This window comes from Bufo gargarizans, chromosome 5 (genome assembly GCF_014858855.1).
Source record: "Bufo gargarizans isolate SCDJY-AF-19 chromosome 5, ASM1485885v1, whole genome shotgun sequence".
NCBI classification, from domain to species: Eukaryota; Metazoa; Chordata; class Amphibia; order Anura; family Bufonidae; genus Bufo; species Bufo gargarizans.
Window position 1 is genome coordinate 422,953,201 of NC_058084.1, and position 27,133 is coordinate 422,980,333.

Sequence of the window (27,133 nt, forward strand, 5' to 3'; positions counted from 1 at the left end):
GTCCTGAAAAAAATCGGACAGCACAATGTCAGATTTTTTTTTTTCAGGACCCATTGAAAATAAATGGGTACAGATCTGGTCCAGATCTGTTCCGCAAAAAACGGAACAGATCAGGAAAGAAACAACGGCCGTGTGAATGGACCCTAACTTCCAGTTTTTTACTGTTATGACGTGCGGCAGTGAGATGTGTCCTGACATCAGCAGATCATGTTATACTATCCCTTGTTCTTACCATTGAGGCTTCCTTCATCCTAAATGCAGGACGTAACCAACAGCAACTGAAAATTGAAACTGATTTGCCAGTCTTGACAAATGGTGGTATTTGGGCAGGATAACTGGTGGGCAGGATACATTTATATTAATGGCACAACCCCTTTTAAGTCGCAATTTTGCAGTCTTTGCTCCACGTTAATAGTAGCTTCTCTCCAGCAATTCACAAGAGCTGCTCTCACCAGATATTAACCCACGATCATCCCTAAAGTGTTCACCAGAGCTTCACCCACATTCAAAGCTTTATAATAACCACTATGAATAAAATATCCTTTGGTCAGGGGAAAAGTGGAAAAGTAATGTTGACACATCCAGGCTCCAGTTTTGATATTCAGTTTCATGATCATCAGGGCTGTGTAACCTCATAAAAATTCACATTCTTGTTTTGCCTCACACATTAGTACTCCGTACTGATCCTGCTTGTCTGAATGACTTTTCAGGGCCACCGAAGAATGGTCTGCTGCTCGGCTTGGAGTGAAGATCACCCAACGTGCAATCTCTTCACTTGCGGCTTTGATCGCCAGGCCATAGGATGGAACATAAACATCCCTGCATTGCTGCAAGAGAAATAGACCTAAGAAGACATAAATATGTATATGTATTGGTTGAATTCTGCATTTTTACTGTGGACATTTTCCATCCGAGCAGGCATTTACTGCCCTGCTGTCATTGTGAGATTCCAAAAAACGAGTGCTTTGTAAACGTGTTCTCGTTCCCTCATCGTGCATGATGCATTTAGGGAAAACCAGACAAGGGAGAAGCCTTTTCCCTGCGTTTCAATGATGAAATATTTCTTTGGGATCCCATCACTGAAAAGCGTGATCTTTATTTTTCACCCAGAGCACATTTATAGTGCTTATTACTTGTCACTATCAAATGTAGATGTGCAGTAGGGCATTACATTACTGTGATATAAATGTGAATCTCATGTAATTGTTGTGAAGGATGTAATAGTCTGCTGCATTTATACATAGGCGTATCTGCGTCCTGTAAAAAAATAAAAAAATAAGAAACTAGACATAAAAGTAAATAAAGAAAACTGTTACAGAAAAAAAAAACACGATGGTATGGAGTGTAGATTCCACTCTTGCCATAGTTCAGCATTATATTATTAATGCTTCATAAAGCCTTTGCTGGATCTGGTATTATTTCTCTCCTTTTTGAGTCAGGCTTCAGCATATTAGCTTTGTTTTTTTAATATATGTATAGTTTTATTCTCTGTTATTTGAATGCTGTATGTTACAAAACAAGCAGCAAAAAAAAGTTATTGAGCCACAATTGGAGGTGTGATGAATGCTGGAATGTGTTGTACCATAATAGTATAGGCACTAGAGGAGAAAGAAGAGTTTTACTTTTCTACCATGGTATAGTTTGAATCTAGATATAATCTGCTTAAAAGAAAATAGGATCTACTCCCCCCCCCCCCCCCCCCCGTCAGAAACGGGCAGCTCCATTTTTTTCCATGGGACGTGTCTGGTATTACAACTCGGCCCCATGTTTTATAGTATCGGACACAGCCCATGAGAGGCACTGTTTCTGGAGAAGCAGGCAATCCCTTTTTGTCTAATCCTGAACAAACCCTTTAATGATAAACGCACTATTGCAGCTTAGCTGAGCTCCTCCAGCGCATTGCTCTGTTGTACTGCTTTCTGAGGCAGTTAAAGGGAACCTGTCCCCATGAAATGAATGACCGTCTGCAGGCAGCATGTTATAGAGCAGGAGGAGCTGAGCAGATATATCATTTTGTGGGAAAGATTCTGTAAATCTTGTAATTTATACATTGAATCTCTGCTCTTTCTGAGCTCAGTAGTCACATGGACTGTCTTATCAGTGATTGACAGCTATCTATGTGTACAAACCAGCCCAAGGAAGGCTATCCATTACTGATAAGACCACCCGCGTGGGCAACTGAGCTCAGAAAGCAGAGATAAAGTATAAATTACAAGATTTATTGAATCTTTTCCCATGAAGCTACATATCCGTCTGCTCATCTCCTCCTGTTCTTCAACATGCTGCCTGCAGACTGCACCGCATTTTAGGGTACGGCTCCACAGCGACACTGGTTACTCAACAGCTGTTGCGGCCAGGATCGCAGAGTAGCGGTGATCCCATACAAATTAGTAGGATCATAGATCCAACACTGCTGGATTTCTTGCGGCTCGCGCAGCAATCTCATTCATTTCCATGGAATCACAGCTACTCTGCAATCCTGGCCGCAACAGTTGGCACTTGACCAGTGTAGCCATACACCTTAATGTTTTCTGAATCTGAATACTTGTCATTTTTAGACCAGAAAAAGCTATGTCTCAGAACACAAATCACCGTATCATGCGCTGTCCAGACAGTCAACCAGCAGGGGTCATTGGGAGATATGAAATCAGTAACTTTCAAAGTTTAAAATGCAGCTCTGGAGGAGATTAAACAATAAAGTATAACATTTGTATTTTTTCTTTAAGGGATTGTCTAAGAGTATAAGAAAAGTACCTACAGGGAAAGTAATGTCAAATAACAAATCGACCATTATCTGTCAAATCTAGTGTCGGTGGTGCCCAAACTTGTATGCTCTTCCTACAGCGATTATGCTGCAGCCAATCACTGTGCTCGCCTGACACGTTGCGTGAGGTCGGCGATTGCCTTCAGTGTTCACTTGTATGGTGCATCATTGCCGAAAGAGCATACAAAGGCCGACAGGGAGCATTGACATCGGGTTTCACAGGTCCGTAATGGTTGGTTCGTTCTTCCAGCAGGCTGTAGGATTGTCTAGATGTAAACTGAATAATGGTTTACGAAGGTTAATCTACTCTTTAAGTCTATTTGACAAGTCCAAAATCTGTAGTTGAGCCTGTTTTTGTGGTTGGCTGTATTGCGACATATACTTCCACCTTAGTTAAAGCGGCGCACTATGCCCAGGCCTTGTCTAGAGTTAAAATTATAATCTCTTTGGAGCCCGTTCTTGTGAAAATTGAAATCGGGCACACAATGCGATTTTCAATCACTAAAATATTAAAGCAAATTTAATGCACTTTAGCTCCAAGATGCCGTTATGAACAATTTCTAACACTTTCTAATAGCATTTTCAGTGACTGTGAGTTGACCTTCTTAGGAATGACTGACAGCATTTAGAGCAATTTAAAAAATAATAATAATAAAAAAATGAAAAAGGTTGGGTTCCATTCCCCCCCCCCCCAAATATTATTTTTAAAACCATTGTATCTTTTTACTTCTAGACTGTTGATACTTTAATATATTGTTGCCTCTTTTCTCCTTGAAAATATATAAATTGATGATTAGTTTGCTAACTGGTGCACTTGACTTGCCACTAGCAGATAATAGTCAGCAATAACTCAGCCGGATTTCCTATTTGCACATGAATAAGAATATAATGACACTCCAGGAGAAGTCTAGGTAAATCTTACATCTAAACAATATCGGTGTAATATATACATGTCTTGATGTACAGGTCATATGTCATTTTGTAAAGAAAAACAAGCACGTCCAAGGTTAAACTAGTGTATCCTCAGTCATATCCAAAAACGTTATGTATCCGTTATTGGAACCATTCCGTTATTCACTTTGTAAATTAATTCACCAAATGTTTAAACTATGTGGAAAAAATGACATCGACATATTAGAACCAGTTTGTCTGTCTGCTCCCAGTTCATTAATGACAAATATATCAGAATGCTAATCCAATTAGGGAAACAACACAATACTTTTTAAAGGGGCTGTGCAAGAATGGAAGGGGGTGGGGTGGTAGTTGACACCTTTCTAGTCCTGCAAACTTCAAGATGGATTCATCACCCCCATGTACTTCCCTAACATGCTGGATCAATCTTGGAGCAACCCTCCCTTCCCCACTTGGCCAGACCTGTAATCTGCTTCCAGGCTCTGGCTTACCGCTCCTTCTCCTCTCGGCCTTCGATGCTCCACTGGGCTCCCTCGCTGTAAACCTCCTGTTTGAGATTGCTGCAGCCAATCTCTGGCTGCGGCAGTGACCAGATCCCCTTGCATCATGTGACCATTTGTCATTTCATAAGGGGAGCCGGTCACTGCCATGGCCAATGATTGGCTGCAGGCGGCTTCAAACTGGATGCTTTCAGTGAGGGAGCCCAGCAGACCATCGAAGGCTGAGAGGAAAAGGAGTGTGAAGCCAGCACTGGGAAGCAGAAAAGTAGGCCTCCTTTTACAAGTCCAGCCAAAAGAGAGGGTGCTATAACCCACCTATTCCAGCACAACTCTTTTAAGGTTAATCTGTGGAGCAATAAGATTTATTCTAGTGATGTTTTGGCCCTTCTGTACCTTGTTCTCACTGTACATTAAACTCCCCTTCAACCAGCTGGACATAGGCTCTCCATCACTCTTTTAGCATGTACTAGTGGAGCATTGGAACATTTCCTTGCCCCTTTGCCCCCCTTGCTTTGCGCTGGATTGCACAGGGCAGGGTCTGTTTGTTGTTGAGTCGGTGATTGTATTGGGCTTGACATCAGTATGCTTAACTGAGACTTCCTTCTAGCAGGGAGCCCGGTAATGTCACTGGCACAAATGGGCAGTGTATATCGCTGTTCTGGGCAGTTTTAGAGGTAGGTAATAGTTATACTTGCCTCTAAAAGTGCAAGGAAATGCTCATGCGTACATGCTAATGGAGTGAAGGTGGCGCTCATGTCCGGGTTCAGCCCTGAACCCAGACAACACCTTTTAATTTGCTTCCATTGAATTGATTACTGCCAGTTCTAAAGCTGCCCAAACACCGAAGATGTTTCACCTTTTCCGACAATGATTGTTTAGAAACTATACGTGGCTGATGGTTCACGATGGCTGACTGCAAAGAGGTGATCTGTCAGGTTAGATTTTATTTTCAGCCATTTTCAGCTGAATGCAAGTGTATGGCATGATCAGCTAAATGCAGACAATCGTTCCCTTTTTGCACAAGTCTCCTTTGTTATTTTACCTCCAGTGCCAAAAAACAGGCTTAAAATGGCTCAATGGAGCCAAATATGGGGAACCTTCTTTTATTAGCAAAAAAAAAAATTACTACATTGTACTAGGAGTTATATTTCTAATGTATGTGCTTGTTATTCCTAAAATTCACAATTATTGTATGAAGCTTAGCATATACAGTACCTGAACTGCTGTATGTTCTTGCAGATATGGCTGCATACATAGTACTAGGTTTCTGGGGAGTCTGACCCATTATGCTCATCTCTTTCACAGTTTTGAAAATGAGCTTTTTCCCTTCATATGTGTCCATTACAGTGTGTTACATTATACATGAAATAGTTTTATGTTTTTTGAGTCAAAAGATAGTTTGTAAACTGGTGGTTAATTGGTGAACTCGCTGATTTAGGTGGAACCACACCAACCATCTAAGGAGGCCTCCTGACTCTTCCCTAACAGAAGAGGTCAGGGGTGATGAGAAGTAGGCTGTTGGATTTTAGCATGTCCTATCCTTTTATTCTCAGAAAGACAAGCCACTACTAGAGTATGACTTAAGTGGCTTAAGTTCCCTGTCTTCACATTTCAGAACATATGCACACTCGGCCACGTATGGGGGTGGGTGCCTTAGGTGAGATTGCTTTCAGCCAACAGGCATTTAATGGGTATGGCCAGCCTAAGGCTCACTTTTTACTAGTGTTTAAAAGATTTAACGAAGGAAAACCTATCTTTTGGAATTTGTCCCCATTCTGTATATGGCAAGTGAGAAAAACAAGGATACTTTTCCTTGTGTCCCACTTAGGAAATCTGTCCCAAAATTTGGAAGGGTGTGAGATTTAAGCTAAAGCTCATATGAGGTTCTATTTAATTGATCTGGTTTATATTTTGGGGTGGTCCATTTCTGTATGTGGTGTAGGTGGTTGCCCATCACTGTTTGGGCTATTTCATGTACAGTTTTATTAGCTTAGAGAGAGTGCAGTAACTGGTAAGAGCGCTAAAAAAATCACTGGTTTGGATCCTTTATATTCCTTTCCAAATTGTCAGACGTCATAAATTTTTTAGGGTAGTTCGGTATTTATTCACTCTTTAGAAGTACATTAGGATCATCCTCTCAAATTCTTGTTTCCCCTACAGCACACCTGATAAAACTGTCTAGTAGTTCTGTAGACATTTTCAGCTTAAACTGGGGGATCTACCAACAGATATCTGTTGTCTGTGGCGAAGCTCGAAGGCTAAAGTCTGAAGACATTCTCTTGTTTTTTTTCTATTAGACTGGAAATGCATGGAGAGTCAAAACTGTCTAAAGGTTGTAATATTACTTTTTGTCCTTGAAATTTCATAGAAGATGAGATTGAATCACGAGATGCCCTTCAAGTTACTCAACAGTAGGAGGTCAGGGCTCACATGTTTCTATGTAAACTGAGCCTTAGGCTGGTTCCAGACAGTTGAGAATTTTCACCTCCGATTTCACCCTTTGCTATTTGTTGCATCTGGACTTACCCTTCAGCCAGTTTCAGATGAACATAACTCCACTACATTTTATCATCTATATTATGACTTCAATACCTAGGGTCCTCAAGGGTCTACTGAACTAAATTTAGATGACCACAGAACCCTGTGGCGATCTAAAGTCAAAGTTGTCACATGGACATGCGGCTGGATTATGGCATTTGTACTTTATACAAAATGCAAAAGTATATGTATTCTGTTTTATATATACTTCAGTGTGACAAATGTATGAACCCAAAGTTTTAACAATACTCACTGAATAGAAACTGTGTGAAAATCGATAACATCAATTAGCATTGGTTTCTTGTAATGTCATGTAAAATATTGTATATAAAGAGAATACTTACGCCTGTATATTAGTGAACCCCATGTTCTCCTAGTATTGTTTTCTAGTATTGTCACTTTTGTTGAATTCCTGTTTTTGAGGAGGTTAACAGAAGGGTTAACAGAAGTACAACCCGATGAAGATCTTGTTTCTCCTTGATGAAATATGAGAAAAAACAATAGAGCATATCCTAGATGAATTGCTGTGAGATGACAGTACTTTTTCTTCCATGTGTGACATTTAAATTGAATGTTTGTGTCTCTTTTTCTTAAATAAAAGAATTATTAAAAAAAAAAGAATGTTTGTTCGATGGTTCTGGCTATAATTGAAGCGATGGGCTCATGTGGAAAATAAGTCTAATTATAAAATTCTCTAATTGCAGTTGTCAGAATGTCTGTTACATGTTAGATCGTACCGCTTCTTCCTAGAGGGGAGCTTTTTTCTTTTTTACAAAAATGTGTTACTTTGTAATTTACTTACAAAGTTTTAAAGGAGAGCAAAGTCTGTGTGTGTGCTCGTCATTGTATGTGAGCCACCGCAAAGGAAAACCAGAGCGTAGGACAACCAGCAAGGCTTCCATCTGCTTGAATTCTATAGACCGCTTTTTATTTTCTGCAGGGTTTCCATTGACTTCTGTATATATGGTAATTTGTCATCCTACATGCCCTATAGAGGGGGTTCTTGATTGGTAGTAAAAGCAATGTGTACAATTCAGAGAAACTATAGTGTTGGGGTCCCTTTACGCGAGATGACTAACTAGCAGATTGTTGGGAAGGAACTTTTCCTTCTCTACAATCTGCTGATGGCTGGTGGAGGAGACTGGTGCATTTACATGCAGCGATCTCCTCCAGCAACTCCAGAGTATGGGGAGGAGTGATCACTAATGCCATCGCTCTTCTCCATACTGTCTCGTTGTTTCCTGGCAGCAAATCGTGTTTACACAGCACAATCTGCAACTGGCAAACGATGATCTTTTGTGCTGCACAAAAGATACAATTACACAATGAACGAGCGTTTTGCTGGTTCATCGGGTAATCGGCGGTGCTTTGCACCACAAGATCATTGGTAACCAGCATTACTAGTAACACTGGTTAGCGATGATCGTTTCAATTGTCGACCCATATAAAGAGCCCATTAGGCCATTTTCAAATGGTCAGTGATTTTGAGCCAGGAGTGGAGCCTACACAGAGACAAGGTATAATGGAAAGATTTGCATCTGTTCTGTATTTTTGACCTACACCTGGTTTTGGCTTACAATCACTGATGAAATACTAAAGGCCCTTTTACAGGGATTGATTATCATGCAAATGATCTGGGATGAGCGTTTGTATAAATTCTCATTCCTGGTTATCGGCCTGTGGGAAAGGTGTTGGCAATCACCCAATGAAATACTTGTTTATCAGGTAATCCTGTTTTGCCGGCACCGAAAATAATCATTCCTATGCGGTAGTCCGTGCGGTCTAAACAAAGATCTGCTGCACAGAAATAATGATTTATGGGAACAAGCATTAAAGGGCTTCTGTCACCCCCCTATTGTGCAATTTTCATTAGCCGACATTAGCTATTTGCTAATTTCAGCTGAGTGCAATCATACATGTCCAACCTTTGTCTGTGGCTTATTTCTTGTAAAAATCATACTTTTATCATATGCAAATTTCTTCACTACCAGCAAGTTGGGCGTGTACTTGCTGGTAGCTGCCGCATCTGCAGCTTCTAGTCACGCCCCATCTCCTCTTGATAGACAGGGCCAGCGAGCGCGCTCCTCCCGCTGGCACTGTCTGCTGCTGAGTGCCTGCACCTTAACGTTCCTCGATCAGCACAGGCGTACTAAGTGAAGGATGCGCACTTGCCAGCTCCTTCCTCAGTGTGCCTGCGCCGATTACGTCACACTACACCCAGAAGAGAAGACTGCAGGTATCAGCGATAATCGTCAGTCTTCTCTTCCAGGTGTAGTGAGACGTAATCGGCGCAGGCGCACTGAGGATGGAGCTGGTAAGCGCGCGTCCTTCACTCAGTACGTCTGCGCCGATCGAGGAACGTTACAGCGCAGGCGCGGGAATTCAGCAGCAGACAGGGCCAGCGGGAGGAGAGCGCTCGCTGGCCCTGTCTATCAAGAGGAGATGGGTCTAGAAGCGGCAGATGCGGCGGCTACCAGCAAGTACATGCCCAGCTTGCTGGTAGTGAAGAAATTTGCATATGATAAAAGTATGATTTTTACAAGAAATAAGCCACAGACAAAGGTAGGACATGTATGATTGCACTCAGCTCACATTAGCAAATAGCTAATGTCAGCTAATGAAAATTGCACAATGGGGGGTGACAGAAGCCCTTTAACGATATTGATCGCTTGTCTCCATACAGCAGAGGTGATTGCTACATGTAAATGCAGCCCTCATTTCCGTTGCTGATGTGACACATATTGGGAGTGACTGTTTTTCTTTCCTGACGATCTGCTAGATCATCAATATGTGTAAAAGGACCCTAAGGCCAGTTTCAGACGATCTGAGTTCACCCCAGGAAAACCACGCTGAGCATGTTTCCTGCATGCTCGTCTGAAACTGGACTCCATCTTTCTTTCAGAAGAGTATTACTAGTGCCAGATTTTGTTTCCACCTCCCAGCATGCCAGCAGAATGTGGAAATGGAGATGGGCAGTTGTCAGTGTATATAAATTAGCTCATGCCAGTCAAACCAGAGACTGTTCCAAAAGGAAGAGCAGCTTCTCTGTAGACAACTGTTTTGGTGTTCTCGCCCCTCATCTTACAGACCAAAATACTGATTGGCTGGATGAGATGCCACCCAACCAACTAGTACCCTACTTTGTATAGCCCAAGGGTAAGAACCCCCCAAACTGCAGACTACAAATGGCTTGCTCTTTCTTTTGGAGGAGTGTCTGATTTGGCTTATTTGCATGCTTTCCCATGGAGCATTGCTGTTCATACACCCTGAGAACCAGTACCCTCCACCTCCATCTTCTCCCGAGCAATTGTCAGTGTGAAAGCTGCCTATCGTGGTCATGCAGCACAATAGACCTTTTCTCTCTGCTGTTATAGCTACATCTTAATTTTGATAGTGAGGTGATTCTTTTTCTTTGGAATGTAGATAACTTGTCAGAAAATTTTAAACCAGAAACATTTTACAATTTATTTTACTTGGACAACTACAAAATAATACAAAGGCTACCACTAAACGATAAAAAAAAAAGTATTAAAAATAATGACTTATGATACTGCCCTTTAACTATAGTCCAAGTTTAAAGAAATGTATCTGGATCTGATTAGGCTACCAAATAATGCAGGGCATTGAAGCCCATGAATAATCATGAGACAACTGGGGAGGTCAAAGAAGAACTTGAGATGTTTTGCCAAACGTAATAAAAGATTTTTGCATTTGTCGTATAATGCTGCCTAGGGCCCACCATACGGATATATCCAGACGGCAGCAAGATGCTACAAGATGATTGATTATGGGGCCCCTGCAGCAACTTTGAGAAGGCAGGTCTCTGGGAAAGGACACCGGCTGTCCTGCCTCTGTACCTAGAAGTCCTCTCAGCCACATGAATGTGACTTTAATAAAAAAAAACTGCGTAGTTTCTCAAATATTCGACCCAGTTTTTTATATGAACATAGGCTGGTTGAGGTGCTGTACATTGAATATATGTATGTAGTGCAGTAAGTCTACTGTGTTATGTGCCACTTGTGCAGGGGGTGGGAGACTAGGGGCCCATCAGGGGACTCACCTGTACCCCCTGTGGGCCAGTCTGAGCCCGAGTGCTACTTTAATTAGCTTGAGCGTGTGTATAGTTATCTATGATGGATAGATATGGGGCAGGTAGTGACACCTATCAGCATGTGCTAAAGGGTAACGGTTGAAGGTATATTCACACAAGATTTTTTTTGTTCTTGAAAATCAGTTTTATTCATATGAATGTATTTTATATTTTTTTTTTCTTGCAATCCCCATTCATTTCTGCCCCCTTTTCTGCTGTGGGTGAATACTGTATATCCTAAGAGGAGGCGCTGCCGTTGTGCAAATGGAACACAGGACATACGTTTTTCTTTGCTACAGCTTCTAAACTCATGAGTGGTTTGTGGCAGTGCTGCTTGCTCGATACAATATAGAATCTCTGAATTTGATTGCAAATTTGAAGAAAAAAAATGCCCTTTTTGTTTTTTTCTTATCTCCATACTGGTTCTATAAAATATCTAGATACATATGCTGTTTTTAATCATTTTTAGATGGGAGAGTCCACAATGCCACATATCGTCATATTGTCTGTATACATTGTCTTATTGTAATACCGTAATGTAAATCTGAGCTTCATGTTTTATGTGATACAGTTTTGGTTGCATTTTTAAAATAAATGGATTCATCTGCGCAACGTGAGGTTTGATGACAAATGTTTTTCTTTAGAAAAATTATTGTGGAGCAATTGTGAATGACTGTTTCTGGATTGAAATTTAAAGGGCATCTGTCAGCAGATTTTTACCTATGAAACTGGCTGTTACATGTGCACTTGTCAGCTGAAGACATCTGTGTTGGTCCCATGTTCATAGGTGCCCACATTGCTGAGAAAAATGATGCTTTAATATATGCAAATGAGCCTCTAGGAGCAACGGGGGCGTTACTGTTAGCCACTCTGTCTCCACGTTCATTGATGTGATGTTATCACTGCCTGCCCCTGTCATTTAAAGTGGGAGCAGCAGTTGCAGTGAGCAGAGCCTCTAGGTTGGCAGCAATGCCCCTGTTTCTACTAGAGTCTCATTTGCAATTCAGATTTCTGAACATGGAACCAACACAGATGCCAAGCGCACATGTAACGGGTCAGTCTCGGATACAAATCTGCTGACAGTCTGAATGAAAGAAAAAATGCTTACTTGATGGCTGATTGAAATCACCTTAGGGTACTTTCACACTAGCATTATTCTTTTCCAGTATTGAAATCCTGTAAAGGGTCTCAATTCCTAATGCATTCGGAATGGAAAGCAATCCGTTCAGTATGCATCAAGATGTCTTCTGTTCCATCCCTTGTACATTATTTGACCGGACAAAATACTGCAGCTCGCTGTTGTATTTTTTCCGGACTAAATCCCGAAACACTACCTCACTTATCGGATCCGGCATTATTTGCATAGAGATGTATTAATGTCGGATCCGGTACCAAGTGTTCTAGAAATTGCCACATGGCCCGATCCAGTTTTCCGGTCTGCGCATGCGCCGGGACATATGAGGAGCTATTTTTGCTTTTGATCTTTGAAAAATTTAAATACCGGATCCGTTATTCCGGATGAGACTGATCCAGTATATCACCAGATCCGTCTAATGGACCCAGAAAAAACATATTTCCGTTTGCATACAGTTTTCCGGATCCGGCAGGCAGTTCCATTGCCGGAACGGCCTGCCGGCTCCGAACAACGCTAGTGTGAGGTACCTTCAAATGTATTTTTAGTGTTTTCCTTTAAGGCCCCTTTCACACGGGCGAGTTTTCCACGCGGGTGCAATGCGTGAAGTGAACGCATTGCACCCGCACTGAATCCGGACCTATTCATTTCTATGGGGCTGTGCACATGAGGGGTGATTTTCATGCATCACTTGTGCGTTAAGTAAAAATCGCAACAAGCTCTATTTTGTGCGTTTTTTCATGCAACGCAGGCCCCATAGAAGTGAATGGGGCTGCGTGAAAATCGCAAGCATCTGCAAGCAAGTACGGATGCGGTTCGATTTTCACGCACGGTTGCTAGAAGACGATCAGGATGGAGACCCGATCATTATTTTCCCTTATAACATGGTTATAAGGGAAAATAATAGCATTCTGAATACAGAATGCATAGTACAATAGGGCTGGAGGGGTTAAAAAAAAAAATATAAATTTTTAACTCCCCTTAATCCACTTGTTCGCGCAGCCGGCATCTCTTCGGTCGTCTTCTTTGAGGAATAGGACCTTTGATGATGTCACTACGCTCATCACATGGTCCGTCACATGATCCACCACCATGGTAAAAGATCATGTGATGGACCATGTGATGAGCGCAGTGACGTCAAAGGTCCTATTCCTCAAAGAAGAAGACAGAAGAGATGCCGGCTGCGCGAACAAGTGGATTAAGGCGAATTAATTAAAAAAATATATTTTAACCCCTCCAGTACTATTGTACTATGCGTTCTGTATTCAGAATGCTATTATTTTCCCTTATAACCATGTTAGAAGGGAAAATAATACAATCTACACAACACCTAACCCAAACCTAAACTTCTGTGAAGAAGTCCGGGTTGGGGTCTGGGTACCACATTCATTTTTTTATTACGCGCGTCCAAAACTCATTGCACTCGCGCGATAAAAACTGAACAACGGAACACAATCGCAGTCAAAACTGACTGCAATTGGGTACCTACTCGCGCAGGTTTTCCGCAACGCATCTGGACCTTATCCGGAAACGCTCGTGTGAAAGAGGCCTAACTCTCTCGGGTGGGGGAGGGTATCTTTTCCACTAAAATTGCTTTGTATGCATTAGAATGACTCCACAGATTAACTTTTGACAAAGATGGACAAAAACCTACATAGTCAAACCTCGATGGCTGTATAATTTTTCTAGAATCCTATAAGCCTGGCTATGGGAGAGTTCACATCACCATTATTTTTCCGTTCTACTGATCTTTCAGAGAAACAGAATAATAAAGAAAAAAACAATCCTGTAAGAAAATGGATCCTGTAAACCAGTTGTGCACATTTGGCATCCGTTTTAGCCTTTTCTTTTTGAGAGACTTTTATTTTTCAGTTTTTCGGCCGGATTAGAGAAATGGAAAAATAACAGTAATGTGAGCTCTGCTTAATTATGCAATGATACAGCTTCCTATGTGAGTACCATATTCGTTAGTTTCAAAAATGAGATAATTTGAATATGGCAGCTCAGTAGGTTATGTTTTCCACTGTTGCAGCTTTCTGGACCATTCACTACGCAATTTTCAGTGTGAAAGCTGCTTATCTTGGCCAAGCAGTACAATAACCATTTCATCCTGCTATTTGGCCTCATGCATATGACTGTTTGGGTCCGCATCCGAGCCGCATTTCTTGCAGCTCGGATACGCACCCATTCATTTCATTTTATTTTGTTTGTTAGTTAGTGATAGTTTAATAGAGTTTAATATTATTTATTTGTTAAGTTAATGGTTTTAATGTAGATTAAAGAGTTATTGTCCAGTGTTCTTTTTTTGTATTACTATAGTGTATGTTGTTCCCTCATTGTTGGCCCTTTTAAAGTTTATGTACATGTTATGTCTATGTGCACATATTTACCCTCCTGGCGGGGGCTGGTGATCGCCTCTTCTTCCTCCGAGTCCTGAGATGGGTCCAGCACTTTCCACCTCCACCTCTTTCACTTCTCCCACGTCTGGTGGGGGTGGTTCAATAGGCTGGGAGGGTCCGGCCTCCTCCTCCTCTTCCTCCTTAACCTCCACCACCTCCACGGCCTCCGCCGATAGCCTTCTCCAAATGGAGGGAACAGGAACGTCTGTAATCACAGAATGTTCAGTTTTCAGAGAAACAACTCAGAAATCTTAACAACATTAGATATAAAGAAATTCCAATATGGAGGGATCTATATATAATTGCAGTGGCTGCCAGCTTTATGCCGCATAATTCAATAAAAAATGAACAGCATGCAAACAGACATCCCCTCCACAGTGTCTTGATGAAACAATAGGGAGAGAGGAGACCCATGTGATGGGATTATCTAGAGCAGGCATCCTCAAACTGCGGCTCTCCAGCTGTTGTAAAACTACAACTCCCACAATGCCCTGCTGTAGGCTGATACCTGTAGGCTGTTCGGGCATGCTGGGAGTTGTAGTTTTGCAACAGCTGGAGGGCCGCAGTTTGAGGATGCCTGATCTAGAGTGTATCATAGGATGATCTACTTCTCTACACCAGAGTCAGCTACTTCTTAATCCCATCACTAACACAATAGAACAAAGGGGCAAATAAACTAACACATTCATTGGAAGTCTCAGAGCAGAGTTAACCCTTATTGCATTTATGGATTCACACCATGGAACTTTAATGGGGAATAGGAAAGATGTGGCCTATAAACTCAACCAATAAATCATGGTGTATAGTTCACTCTAACCCAAATAGGTCAGAGTGGGGGGTCTCCATAGTCCTGGGTCCATAGCCTGTAGGAAGGAGGCTAGCCCTCAGGCTTCTACTGCAGACACAGTGATGGTTCAGTCCGTCACTTGTCTGGCACAAAGCCAACACATCACATCACCCAAAGAACCCCATCCCCACAATGAAACATGGTGGGGGCAGCATCATGCTGTGGGGATGTTTTTCAGCAGCCGGGACTGGGAAACTGGTCAGAGTTGAGGGAAAGATGGATGGTGCTAAATACAGGGATATTCTTGAGCAAAACCTGTACCACTCTGTGCGTGATTTGAGGCTAAGACGGAGGTTCACCTTCCAGCAGGACAATGACCCCAAACACACTGCTAAAGCAACACTTGAGTGGTTTAGGGGAAACATGTAAATGTGTTGGAATGTCCTAGTCAAAGCCCAGATCTTAATCCAATAAAAAAATCAGTGGTCAGACTTAAAGATTGCTGGTCACAAGCACAAACCATTCAATTGGAAGGAGCTGGATCAGTTTTGCAAGGAGGAATGGGCAAAAATCCCAGTGGTAAGATGTGGCAACTGCTCATAGAGACTTATCCAAAGCGACTTGGATCTGTGATTGCCGCAAAAGGTGGTCTACAAAGTATTGACTTTAGGGGGGTGAATAGTTATGCACATTAACCTTTTCTGTTATTTTGTCCTATTTGTTGTATGCTTTACAATTAACCAATTTAAAAAAAAGTTCTAAGTTGTGGGCATGTTCTACAAATTAAATGATGCAAATCCTCAAACAATCCATGTTAATTCCAGGATGTGAGAGAACAAAAAAAAGAACAAAGTCAAGGGGGGTGAATACTTTTGCTTAGTACTGTATACATTACAGAGTGTTGGCAAAACATACAAAAGTTATTTACGCATCTACCTGGGCATTTTTAGTCACGGATTCTTTTTATAAATCGGGGGTGTCTGCGCTTCATGTCTGACCATTTTTTTATGATGGCCAGACGTCGGTGTTTGAGACCCGTTTTGCGCCAGATCTCAAATGCCAGCTTCCCGCACAATCCGCTGCTTCTCGGCGTGGGAGCGGGTGCGGTCGTATCCCTGCCCCAACATCCACTGCAAGATAAAAATGCAAGCATATAATCCCAATTTTTAACAATAATAGTATTGAAAATTATTTACGGCATCATAGCAACCAATGACGCCGTGCGCTCATCCACTCTGCAGGACGGGTTTGTATGGTCTGTAGTTGTGAAAAAACACAGCGTGTGCAGGCATCCTAAATCTAATATTTCCACTTCAAAGACTTAAATACTTTTTGCAGTTTACTTACTGCAAAAAGTATTTAAGTGCACCAAACTTCCTATTTTTTTATAACACTCTTTATGCATATAAAGCGATTGTTCAGACATACAGGTGAAATGTAATCAAATACACTACTTTAATGTAAGATTACTTACAGTCACCAGGAGTTCTTCCTCTTCGTCGCCGAACTTGGTTCCAACCATCGCATCCATTTAATTTCTAGTCGGTGCAAACCACTTGCTGTACGCCACGCCTTCCTAGCGCATGTGCTTTTGCAATTAATACTTTGCCGAAATTTCGCATATAAAAAAATAATGCTTGTAGATCGCAGAATCGCTTAATACTTCTGGTATGTCAGTGTCCATGTTGTGGGACTATGTGTGCACATCTAGTAAGTATTTTGTGGCTGCAAATATGAACTGGAGGTTTTTAAGGTTTGTCTGCCATTAAAATGAATGGGACCCACCACGAACCTGCGGTTCGCGAACATTTGATCGCGTTCGCGAGCCGTCCCAGCAGATGTTCGTCCATCACTACTCCTTGTGAGACTGATGTGATAGTTACATTGAAGCTTGTACAGTAAATCAAGATTTTATAACTAGTTCGCAATGTTTGGCCACAAGATGTCGGCATATGTGAAACCAGAAAGTGGAGGATGTCTCAATAGGCATGTTTATCTCTTTATTGGTTAATTTTATGTAATAACGCTCCAGGTAAAAGTGTTCTAGACAAAGATAAACTGAAAACTTGTGTAAGGTCATGCATACTTTGTTCTTATCACTGACCTTCTTCTGATGCGCTCATGTATGATACTGTTACCTTAGACCTGTCCACACTAACATAGAAAGAGGTACCAGGGCAGACTCAGCAGGAACTCATCACGAAAGCATGGGCTTTCTGTCTTAGGCTACATTCACACTCGCATTTTGGGCGGATCCGTCATGGATCTGCAAAAACTGATCCGTTATAATAATAATACCGCATGCATCCATCATGAACGGATCCTTTGTATTATCTGTAACATAACCAAGACGGATCCATCATGAACTTTATTGAAAGTCAATGGGAGACCTATCCATTTTCTATTGTGCTAGATTGTGTCAGAGAAAACGGATCCATCCCTATTGATTTACATTGTGTGCCAGGACGGATCCGCTTGGCTCAGTTTCATCAAGCGGACAGCATTTTGGTGTCGGCCTCCAGAGCGGAATGGAGACTGATCGGAGGCTAACTGATGCATTCTGAGCGGATCCTTTTCCATTCAGAATGCATTAGGGAAAAACTGATCCGTTTTAGACCGACTGTGAGAGCCCTGAACGGATCTTCCAAGCGGAAAGCCAAAACGCTAGTGTGAAAGTAGCCTTAGCCAACTGTGACAGGGAACTCTTCAAGCTGCTGCTGGATGCTGTAGATCAGCAGCTTCAATGCTATTTAGTTGTTTTACTGCCTCATTAAGCAGTTTGCCTCCATGACACCTGCCCCCCATATCCTGTCCTATCTCATCCTCACAGAGCCCATGCTGTCTCCTTTCCTCCCTCATGTGTCCACCCCTCCTGCCTGTCCATGGCCCCGGGCCCCTGTCTCACTCCTCTGCCTCTCATTATGGTGGTGTGTAAACCTCATGTACCATAAGTACATTTTAATGTCACAGGGACACGTGATTGTGCCCCCCACCCCATAGTGTACCCCCTTATACTCTGCATTGTGCCCTCTTACCATACCCTGTACAGTGCCCCTCGTCATTCCCTGTACTGTGCCCTCTTATACCCTTTTATCCAGTCACTGCACAGCAGTATTATCCAGTTACTGTATGGAAGTATCCAGTCACTGCATGGTGGTGTTATCCAATAACTGTATGGCCATAACTGCATCCCCTTCCCACGCCACCTTTTTTGACCTGGCATGAGTTGAGAAAAATTGCAGATTGTGGCGCAAAGGACCTTTGCGCCACAATCTTTGTCAGAAATACGCCTTATATAGGTGTGATGTGATGTGATGTGAACCCACCAGGGGGCAGGGGAGGGGGTCATTATTTTGAATGGGCGGCGACTGAGGGTCTTTATTCTGAATTGAGGACCATTGTGGGGTCATTATACTGTGTGGGGGGCCACTGGGGTTATAATGCTGTGTCTGGGGGCATTATACTGTGTGACGGGCCACTAGTGGTCATTATACTGTATTGGGGCCACTAGTGGTCATTATACTGTATTGGGGCCACTGTGGTCTTTATACGGTGTGGGATCCACAGGGGTACATGTAAATGTAAAAAAAATGCCACAAGGGGGCCCACTGAGATTAATCTCCCAAGGGCCCACATGAACCTGTACCCGGCCCTGCCGATACGAACCCATTGACCTAAATGGATCCGCGATCTGCAAGATACAGCCAAAGATTGGACATGTCCTATCTTTTGCGGTGCGAAGGCACGAATGACTTAAGCCTACGGAAGTGCGTCATAGTGTTTTGTTGGGATTTCGATCCGTGCCTTCACTCTGCAAAAGATAGTACATGTTCTATCTTTGGCCGTATCTTGCGGATCACTGACCCATTCATGTCAATGGGTCACATCCACATCATGGAGTGCACATTGCCAGTGCCCGTATACTGCAGCAAAGGCACTGAGCCCTTACATTCGTGGGCATGAGCCCTTAGGAGATGTAAAAATATACAAGATAAACTAGTAAGGGGTAATTAAACTGGTTAAAATATATGGTCCCACAAGGTAATCTCATAAGTGTGGACATTGTTCATACTGTAAATAAATGTGCACTATCCGCCTAATGAGAATAGGAGAATTACAGCATATGGCCAGACATTTTATAACCCGTCGTTACAATTTTGTTGTATACGGTGGAGCACATTTACTATAGTGTTTGAGCCTGTTTTTAGTCGAAAAAATTATGTTTTACAAAGTCTAATTTTATTAGTCGCATTTACTTCAGCTCGTTTCACTATTTTAAAGTTTTATACTAATTCAGGAGTTTTTGCAATCTTTTTTCGATCTATTTATGTAGATGCACCTTTTTTATGCATGAATTGTGTGCAAAAAGAGTCAAATTTTTACTCTACTCCAGGGCTGACTTATTTTTATTTGACAGTTATTAGTGGTGAAGTGGGATTTTTTTCGCATAAAAAAAATCGGGAGACAAGGGACTTTTCTCCGCACAGATGCGATAATTTTCATGCGCAAATATATTAACTGAAAAAGAACCACCAGAGGTCAGACTAATAGCAATACACCTAGACTTATTCATCAACTGCTGCGCGACTTTTAATAAATACTCTGCAAAAGACTGACAGTCAAATCAAATACGTCAGTCTAATTTTATGCCTACAAACAGGCGAGCTTGCTAAATGTGCCCCAGTATTTTTTGTAGGTGTAAGTTTTTTTTACTATCCAACTATCCAACCTTTATTTAAACGCATACGTGAGCACTTGCATTCGGAAGAAACAGGAATAGGGGCTCCGAGATTGATGCAGCAGGTATGGGAGCTACATGGGGGTGATGCAACCATCCTGAGGTTTGCAGGACTAAAAAGAGTCTTTGCAGCAAGGAATGGCAGCAATCGCCTTATAAGATTATTTCAGCAAGAGGCATTGTGGATGATAGATACTGGTGCTGTTGGTACCTGTTGCATGATGCTACTTCCGACCATGAGGCCTTGACCAAGCATCTGTTGACGCACAACGTCCGTTGCCGATCTGTGTACTGTTACCTTCCTGGCATTTTATCCTGCAAAAAAAGCCTGCAATCTGTTTTGAATCGTGAGCACCGTGACATTTATTATCTTTTGCTTGGAATACTCATATGGACTGACTTTTGCAATGAGCACCACCAGGATGGAGGCCCAAATTTAAGTCTAGGTTGTGCCAGCTCTACTCTACTTATGTTTCCATACCAAAAAAAAACTAAAAAAAAACTAAGAACCAATTTAAAATTACAAATGACCAATGGTTGTTTGTTACCAGACACATGAGACTGTAATTGGTTACTAAACAACTGCACTTGTTCCTCAGTGATAGAACCAACCATCTCACTGTTCACACTGCACAGTAACTGTTTGCTAAATACACTTGTTACTCTATTATTGAACCAACCATCTCACTGTTCACACTGCACAGCAATTAGATGTTAAGCAATTACACCTGTTACTCTACCATTGAACTTACTACTGTATGTTGCTGTTCACATGGCACAGTAATTGGTTACTAAACAACTGCACTTTTCTACTTGAATGGCATCTGTCAGCAGATCTGTACCTATGAAACCGGCTGACCTGTTGCAAGTGCATTTGGCAGCTGAAGACATCTGTGTTGGTCCCATGTTCATATGTGCCCACATAACTGAGAAAAGTGAAGTCTTAATGTATGGAAATGAGCCTCTAGGAGCAATGTGGGCATTGTCATTGCACCGAGAGGCTCTTTCCTCTCTGTAACAGCAGCGCCCTCTGCACTTTGATTGACAGGGTCAGGCAGTAAAAAAACTCATCACGTCTGGCCCTAGTAATCAAAGTGGAGAGGGCGCGACAGTTGCTGAGAGAGCTGATCTTCTAGGTGTAACGGTAACGCCCCCGTTGCTCCTAGAGGCTCATTTGCATATATTAAAACGTCTTCTTTTTTTCTCAGCAGTGCAGGCACATATAAACATGGGGCCAACACAGATGCCTTCAGCTGCCACTGGACGCTGTTGGCCAGCCCTAGCTTGGGTGAGAACAGCTGAAGAGTGGTCAAGACATTCAGTGCAATAGAGTCTGAAATCTTTATTATAGTCTAGTAGACCCAATGCTGGTGTGGAACTGATGACTAGTTTTAATGTATGGAAGTTCTCCACGGCCTCATCTGTCAATGAAAAAGGAAGAGAGGTGAGACAATCATACAAGGGTTGCATAAGAGCAGAGGCATTCCTGATCCAAGGCCTACAGTATAAGACTAGACCCAAATAAATTCTCAAAAGCCCCTACAGTAGTAGGCAGGGGAATTTGTTGGATTGCAGTTATATGGTCTGGGATGAGATGTCTAATCCGAGCAGATATACAGTGCCCTAGAAAGGTGACAGTGGTACAACAAAATTGAAGCTTCTTGCGAGAAGCTTTACAGCCATTTGCAGCCCGGAAATTGAGGAGAGACACCGAGGCTTGTTTACACACCTCCTCTCCAGGGCAGCAAAGAAGTAAGTCATCTATATGTTGAAGTAAGACAACTCCTTCAGATGGAATAGGCCAATCCACTAAAACCTGGGCTAAGGCAGTACTATACATATTGGGGGAATTATGGGCACCTTGTGGTAAGACCGTCCAAGTATATTGCTTCCTGTCATGAGTGAAAGCAAAAAGATATCTGCAATCCGGATGTAATGGAACTGAGAAAAATGCATTTGCAAGATCTACCACAGTGAAATGGGTAGCACTGTGGGGAATCTGTGCCAAAAATGTATGTGGGTTTGGTACCACAGGGGTGTTAAAAACGGTATCCTTATTAATAACCCTAAGATCATGACCTCCCCCCCAGGTTTACGTTCTATCATCATTGGAGGGACAGATAAACAACCAACATCTGTGGGTCCGGAGGCCCCCAGAAGTGCAGGTACTTGTTGCAGCAGAAGGGACACGCCCTCTTCAGAGAGTGTAGACACGTACATGTGAAATGGATTATAGTCAAAGGCTTCTAAGAGACATATATTCTCTTCACTTAGTTTGCCTTGTAACTTCACAATACCATCAGGAAGATACGTTATCTGCGCATATATTTTTTGCAAAAGATCTGCTCCTAGCAAATTAACAGAGTGGTGTCACTGACTAGGAGACGACTTAGCATTTGTTGGTTTGGTAAAAATTCAATTTGTATTGGATTTGTGAGAGGAGTAGGAACTTCATTACCATCTACTCCTACACATCAAATACTATCCTTTGACATGAGGGATCGTTTTATATGTTTGCTGTGGATAACAGTTTTGGCTGCTCCAGTGTCAATCAAAAAGGGGATGGCTCCCCCCCCATTGATTGCCAAGGAAACAACAGGGTCAGGCCCTAAGGATTGCATATTTAATAAGGGCACAGCATTTCACTCTGGATTGCCAACTCCCTATGAGCGTTGCACTTGAGGCGCCTGAGCATTATCCTCCTCTTCCTCCTCCCATGGTCGAGGAGATCGGCAATCATGTAGAAAGTGCCCCACCCTGCTGCAGTTAAGGTATTTTGTTTAACTTAGCTTCTACACCCTTTGCTACCTGCAACAAAATGGAGGGCTGTATAGTTCTCTATTCAGGCCTAGCTGATACAAGACCCTTGCATATGCTTTCCCTAAGACCATCCACAAAAGCAGCACTCAAGATTCTCCCATGATGGTCTGAGGTGTGCTGAAAGCCCAAATCCACCCATCTTTGTTGGAGTCTAGTGAAACATTTCTTCACACTCTCTGTTCTGTCCTGATGCATATCAGACAATGTAACAGACTGATCACCTAATCGTTTTCTCCCCCATTCCGTGAGCTTCACTATGTATTGCTCACCAGACAGCAAAGAAGTATTGTCTCCCTCATAAATCCCACTGCAGAGGCTATAATCTGAGAGAAAGAATCACCAGCTTTACACTGGACTAAATCTTCCAAATCCCGCCAACAACATGAGAAAGCTTTCCGTATCTTCGCTAACTCGCTACAGAACAGCATGGGTAAGTCCTCTGGATTGGGGATTTTACTCATCATGGCCAGCATCTCACTGGGGGACCAAGGGCAATACACAGGCTCATGAGGGCCATTATTTGGACTCCTGAGAGGAGCAGCTTTAGGGGTTAGGTGCCTGGGCGTACGATAGGGTAGATTTGCTCGGGGTGGATTTGGCATGGATGATACTACAAGGGAAACTGGGTACAGCAGATTTCGCACATCAAACATTGATGCTGGAAACCCCACATTTGTGACTGAAATCCACTCATGTCTGAATGAGAAATTAGAGCGGGTGCAGCCCTATATTGAGTGGATTGGTCAGGGACACTTCCAGTAGGCATCATAGGGGCAATCACTGCAGGCAAATTTTTAACTAGTGCGGCATACAATTGGGAAGGGTTATTTTCAGACATCACTGGATATAATCCAGTACTGGGACCTATAATAGGAATTGTGCCCTGTCTTTAAGATCTATAGATAACACACATGTTACTAGTTTCAGCATTTTTGTGCCTGTAAACACACTCCCACACCCCATAAGGGGGGGGGGGGGGCTTGGTTTTCAGAGGAGGGAGTTTTGAGGCATGGGGAAGGGATAGGAGGAGCAGAAAGCACGGTGGGAGGTGTTCCTGTTGGAAACTAGCACAATCCAGAGCAGAGTGTAGAGGAGGGGCTGACAGAAGGAACAATAGGAGTTTAAACCTCATCTGCCACTTATCTGCCCAAGCCTCCAATCTATCCAGATCCATCTGTAGCAGTATACTGTCCTCTTCCATGTTAATTACTTTACACAATTTAGTGTTATATAGTTAATACGGTTGAAAAAAGTCCATCAAGTTCAACCAAGGAATAGGTGGGGACGTGAATCCCAGAAGGAAAAATTAATGTCATTTAATTTTAATAATTAATCTAAACCCTTTTAAAACTGTCACTGCTCCTGCTGTGACCATGTCCTGAGGAAGTCTTTTCCACAGATTCACAGTTTTTACAGTAAAGAAGTTTTGATGCTTTTGGAGACTTAACTTTGCAGTGCTCCTTGTCTTTTGAGGGTATTTGACATGGAACAGTTTTCCACCGTATTTTTTTGTATGGCCCTTTTATATATTGTATATGTTAATCATGTCCCCCCCTTAGACATGTCTTCTCAAGACTAAATACATTTAATTCTTTTAATATTTTTTCATAACCAAGACCCTCCATGCCCCTTATTAGTTTAGTCGCTCTCTGTACTTTTTCCAGCTGTAGTGCGTCCTTTCTATGGAATGGTGCCCAGAACTAAACTGCATATTCCAGATGAGGCCGCACTAACGCTTTGTAAAGTGGTAATATTACATCCCTTTCCCGCGAGTCCATGCCTCGTTTAAATCTTGACAATATCCTGGTAGCCTTAGAAGCAGCTGATTGACATTGTATGCTGTTATTTAATCTACCATCTACAAGGACACCCAATTCTTTCTCTATAAGTGACTCTCCCAGTGTTACATCACCTAGGACATATGACGCACAGAGATTATTACTACCAAGATGCATAGCTTTACATTTATTAACATTGAACCTCATTTGCCAAGTTGATGCCCAATCACTCAGAGTGTTCAAGTCAGCTTGTATTTTATGGACATCTTCCATAGACTGCACAGTACTACATAGCTTAGTGTGACCTGCAAAAATAGAAATGGTGCTATTAATTCTGTCCTCGATATCATTAATTAATAAATTAAATAATAGAGGACCTAGCACTGAACCTTGGGGTACACCACTTATAACCCGGGACCATTCTGAATAGGAATCATTGACCACAACTCTCTGGACTCAGTCCTTCAGCCAGTTTTCAATCCAATTACAAACTATACTTTCCAAGCCTATAGACCCTACTCTAACTATTAAATGTCTATGAGGGATAGTATCAAAAGCCTTGGCAAAATCCAGAAACACTACATATACAGCTTCCTCTCTGTCTAGGCTTGTACTTATCTCCTCATAAAAACAAATAAGGTTAGCCTGACAACTTCTGTCCTTGGTAAACCCACATTGGTTATCACTTATAATATTATTTACAATCACATATTCCTGTATATAGTCCCTTAATAGTCCTGCAAAAATATAAATTTTACTGTGCAAGCCTTCAACAAGATCTTTAATATATTGAAGAGAATAGGGCCCAATACTGACCCCTGTGGTACCCCACTAGTGGCAGTGATCCAATCTGAGTGTGTGCCATTAATAACCACCCTCGGTTTTCTATCACTGAGTCAGTTACTTACCCACATACACACATTTTCCCCTAGTCCAAGCATTCTCATTTTATATACTAACCTTTTATACGGTACAGTGACAAATGCTTTGGAGAATTCTAGATGTATGACATCCATTGATTTGCCGCTGTTAAGTCTAGAACTTACCTCCTTATAGAAACTGATTAAATTAGTATAACATGACCAATCCCTCATAAAGCCATGCTGATATGGCGTTTTTTTCATTGAGGTACTCCAAGATAAAATCTCTTAGAAAACCTTTAAACAGTTTACCCACAACAGATGTTAAACTTATCAGCCTATAGTTCCCAGGCTCTGTTTTTGGACCCTTTTTAAATATTGGCACCACATTTGATATGCGCCAATTCTGTGCAACACTCCCTGTCAGTATACAGTCCTTAAATATCAGAAAAAAGGGTCTGGCTATGACATTACTTAATTCTCTTAGGATACAGGTGTGTATGCCATCTGGTCCCGGCAATTTGTCTATTTTAATCTTTTCAAACGCTGCTGTACTTCATGGGTCAGACAAGGCACTTTTAATGGGGAATTTACTTTTACATTCTGCATTTCATCTGACAGTTTATATTCCTCAGTAAGTACAGTGGGTAAACAAATATTTAATAGCTTTGCTTTCTCCTCATCGCACTCTGCAACTCCCCCCTCATTACTCTGTAAAGGGCTGACACCTTCAGAATTATACTTTTTACCATTTATATAATCGAAGAACATTTTAGGTCTCTCTAGTTTGGCTGCTTTTATTTGTCTTTTACATATTCTATATTTTTTTAAAATAGTTTTTCAAAGCTTCCTCGCTACCCTCCTGTTTTAGTGATGCAAATGCTTTCTTTTTGCAATTTATTGCTTTCTTTACATTTCTATTTATCCATTATATTTTTTACCCTACACCTTTCCTTCTGAACTGTTCTAATACCTCCATCCATTCCTCTCTCAGTCCCATTACCTCGCCCCCGGTCTCTATCTGCACTATCTTCCCATCTTATAACGTAATTTCTCTCCCCCAGTTCCTAGTTTAAACACTCCTCAAACTTTATAGCCATCTTCTCCCTCAAAATAGTTGCCCCTTCCCCATTTAGGTACAGCTCATCCCTAAGATAGAGCCTGTGGCTGACAGAGAAGTCGGCCCAGTTCCGCAGGAACCCAAACCTCTCCTTCCTTTCCTTCATTAGTTTTTGAGCCACTTGTTTACCTCCCTAATCTCCTGCTGCCTTTCTTGTGTGGCTCGTGGTACAGGTAGTATTTTGGAAAACACTATCTTTGAGGTCTTTGCTTTAAGCTTGTGACTAGAGTTGAGCGAACACCTGGATGTTCGGGTTCGAGAAGTTCGGCCGAACTTCCCGGAAATGTTCGGGTTCGGGATCCGAACCCGACCCGAACTTCATCCCGAACCCCATTGAAGTCAATGGGGACCCGAACTTTTCGGCACTAAAAAGGCTGTAAAACAGCACAGGAAAGGGCTAGAGGGCTGCAAAAGGCAGCAAAATGTAGTTAAATCCCCTGCAAACAAATGTGGATAGGGAAATTAATAAAAATAAAAATAAAATTAATAAATATTAACCAATATCAATTGGAGAGAGGTCCCATAGCAGAGAATCAGGCTTCATGTCACCCACCACTGGAACAGGCCACTGTCAGATATTTAGACCCCGGCACCCAGACAGAGGAGAGAGGTCCCATTGCATAGAATCAGGCTTCATGTCATAGCAGAGAATCAGGCTTCACGTCAGCCAAAACTGAAACAGTCCATTGTCAGAT

At 42.1% G+C, this 27,133-nt stretch overlaps 1 protein-coding gene across 1 annotated transcript in view; it reads left to right on the forward strand.

Moving 5' to 3' along the window:
- Positions 1-7,332, forward strand: part of WDR37 (WD repeat domain 37) — a 75,000-nt gene extending 67,668 nt beyond the window's left edge. Inside the window, exon 11 of the mRNA XM_044295556.1 lies at positions 711-7,332. Coding sequence (XP_044151491.1) covers positions 711-842 — 132 coding nt within the window. The 3' untranslated portion in view covers positions 843-7,332. The remainder of the gene's footprint in view (positions 1-710) is intronic.
- The last annotated feature ends 19,801 nt before the right edge of the window (positions 7,333-27,133 follow it).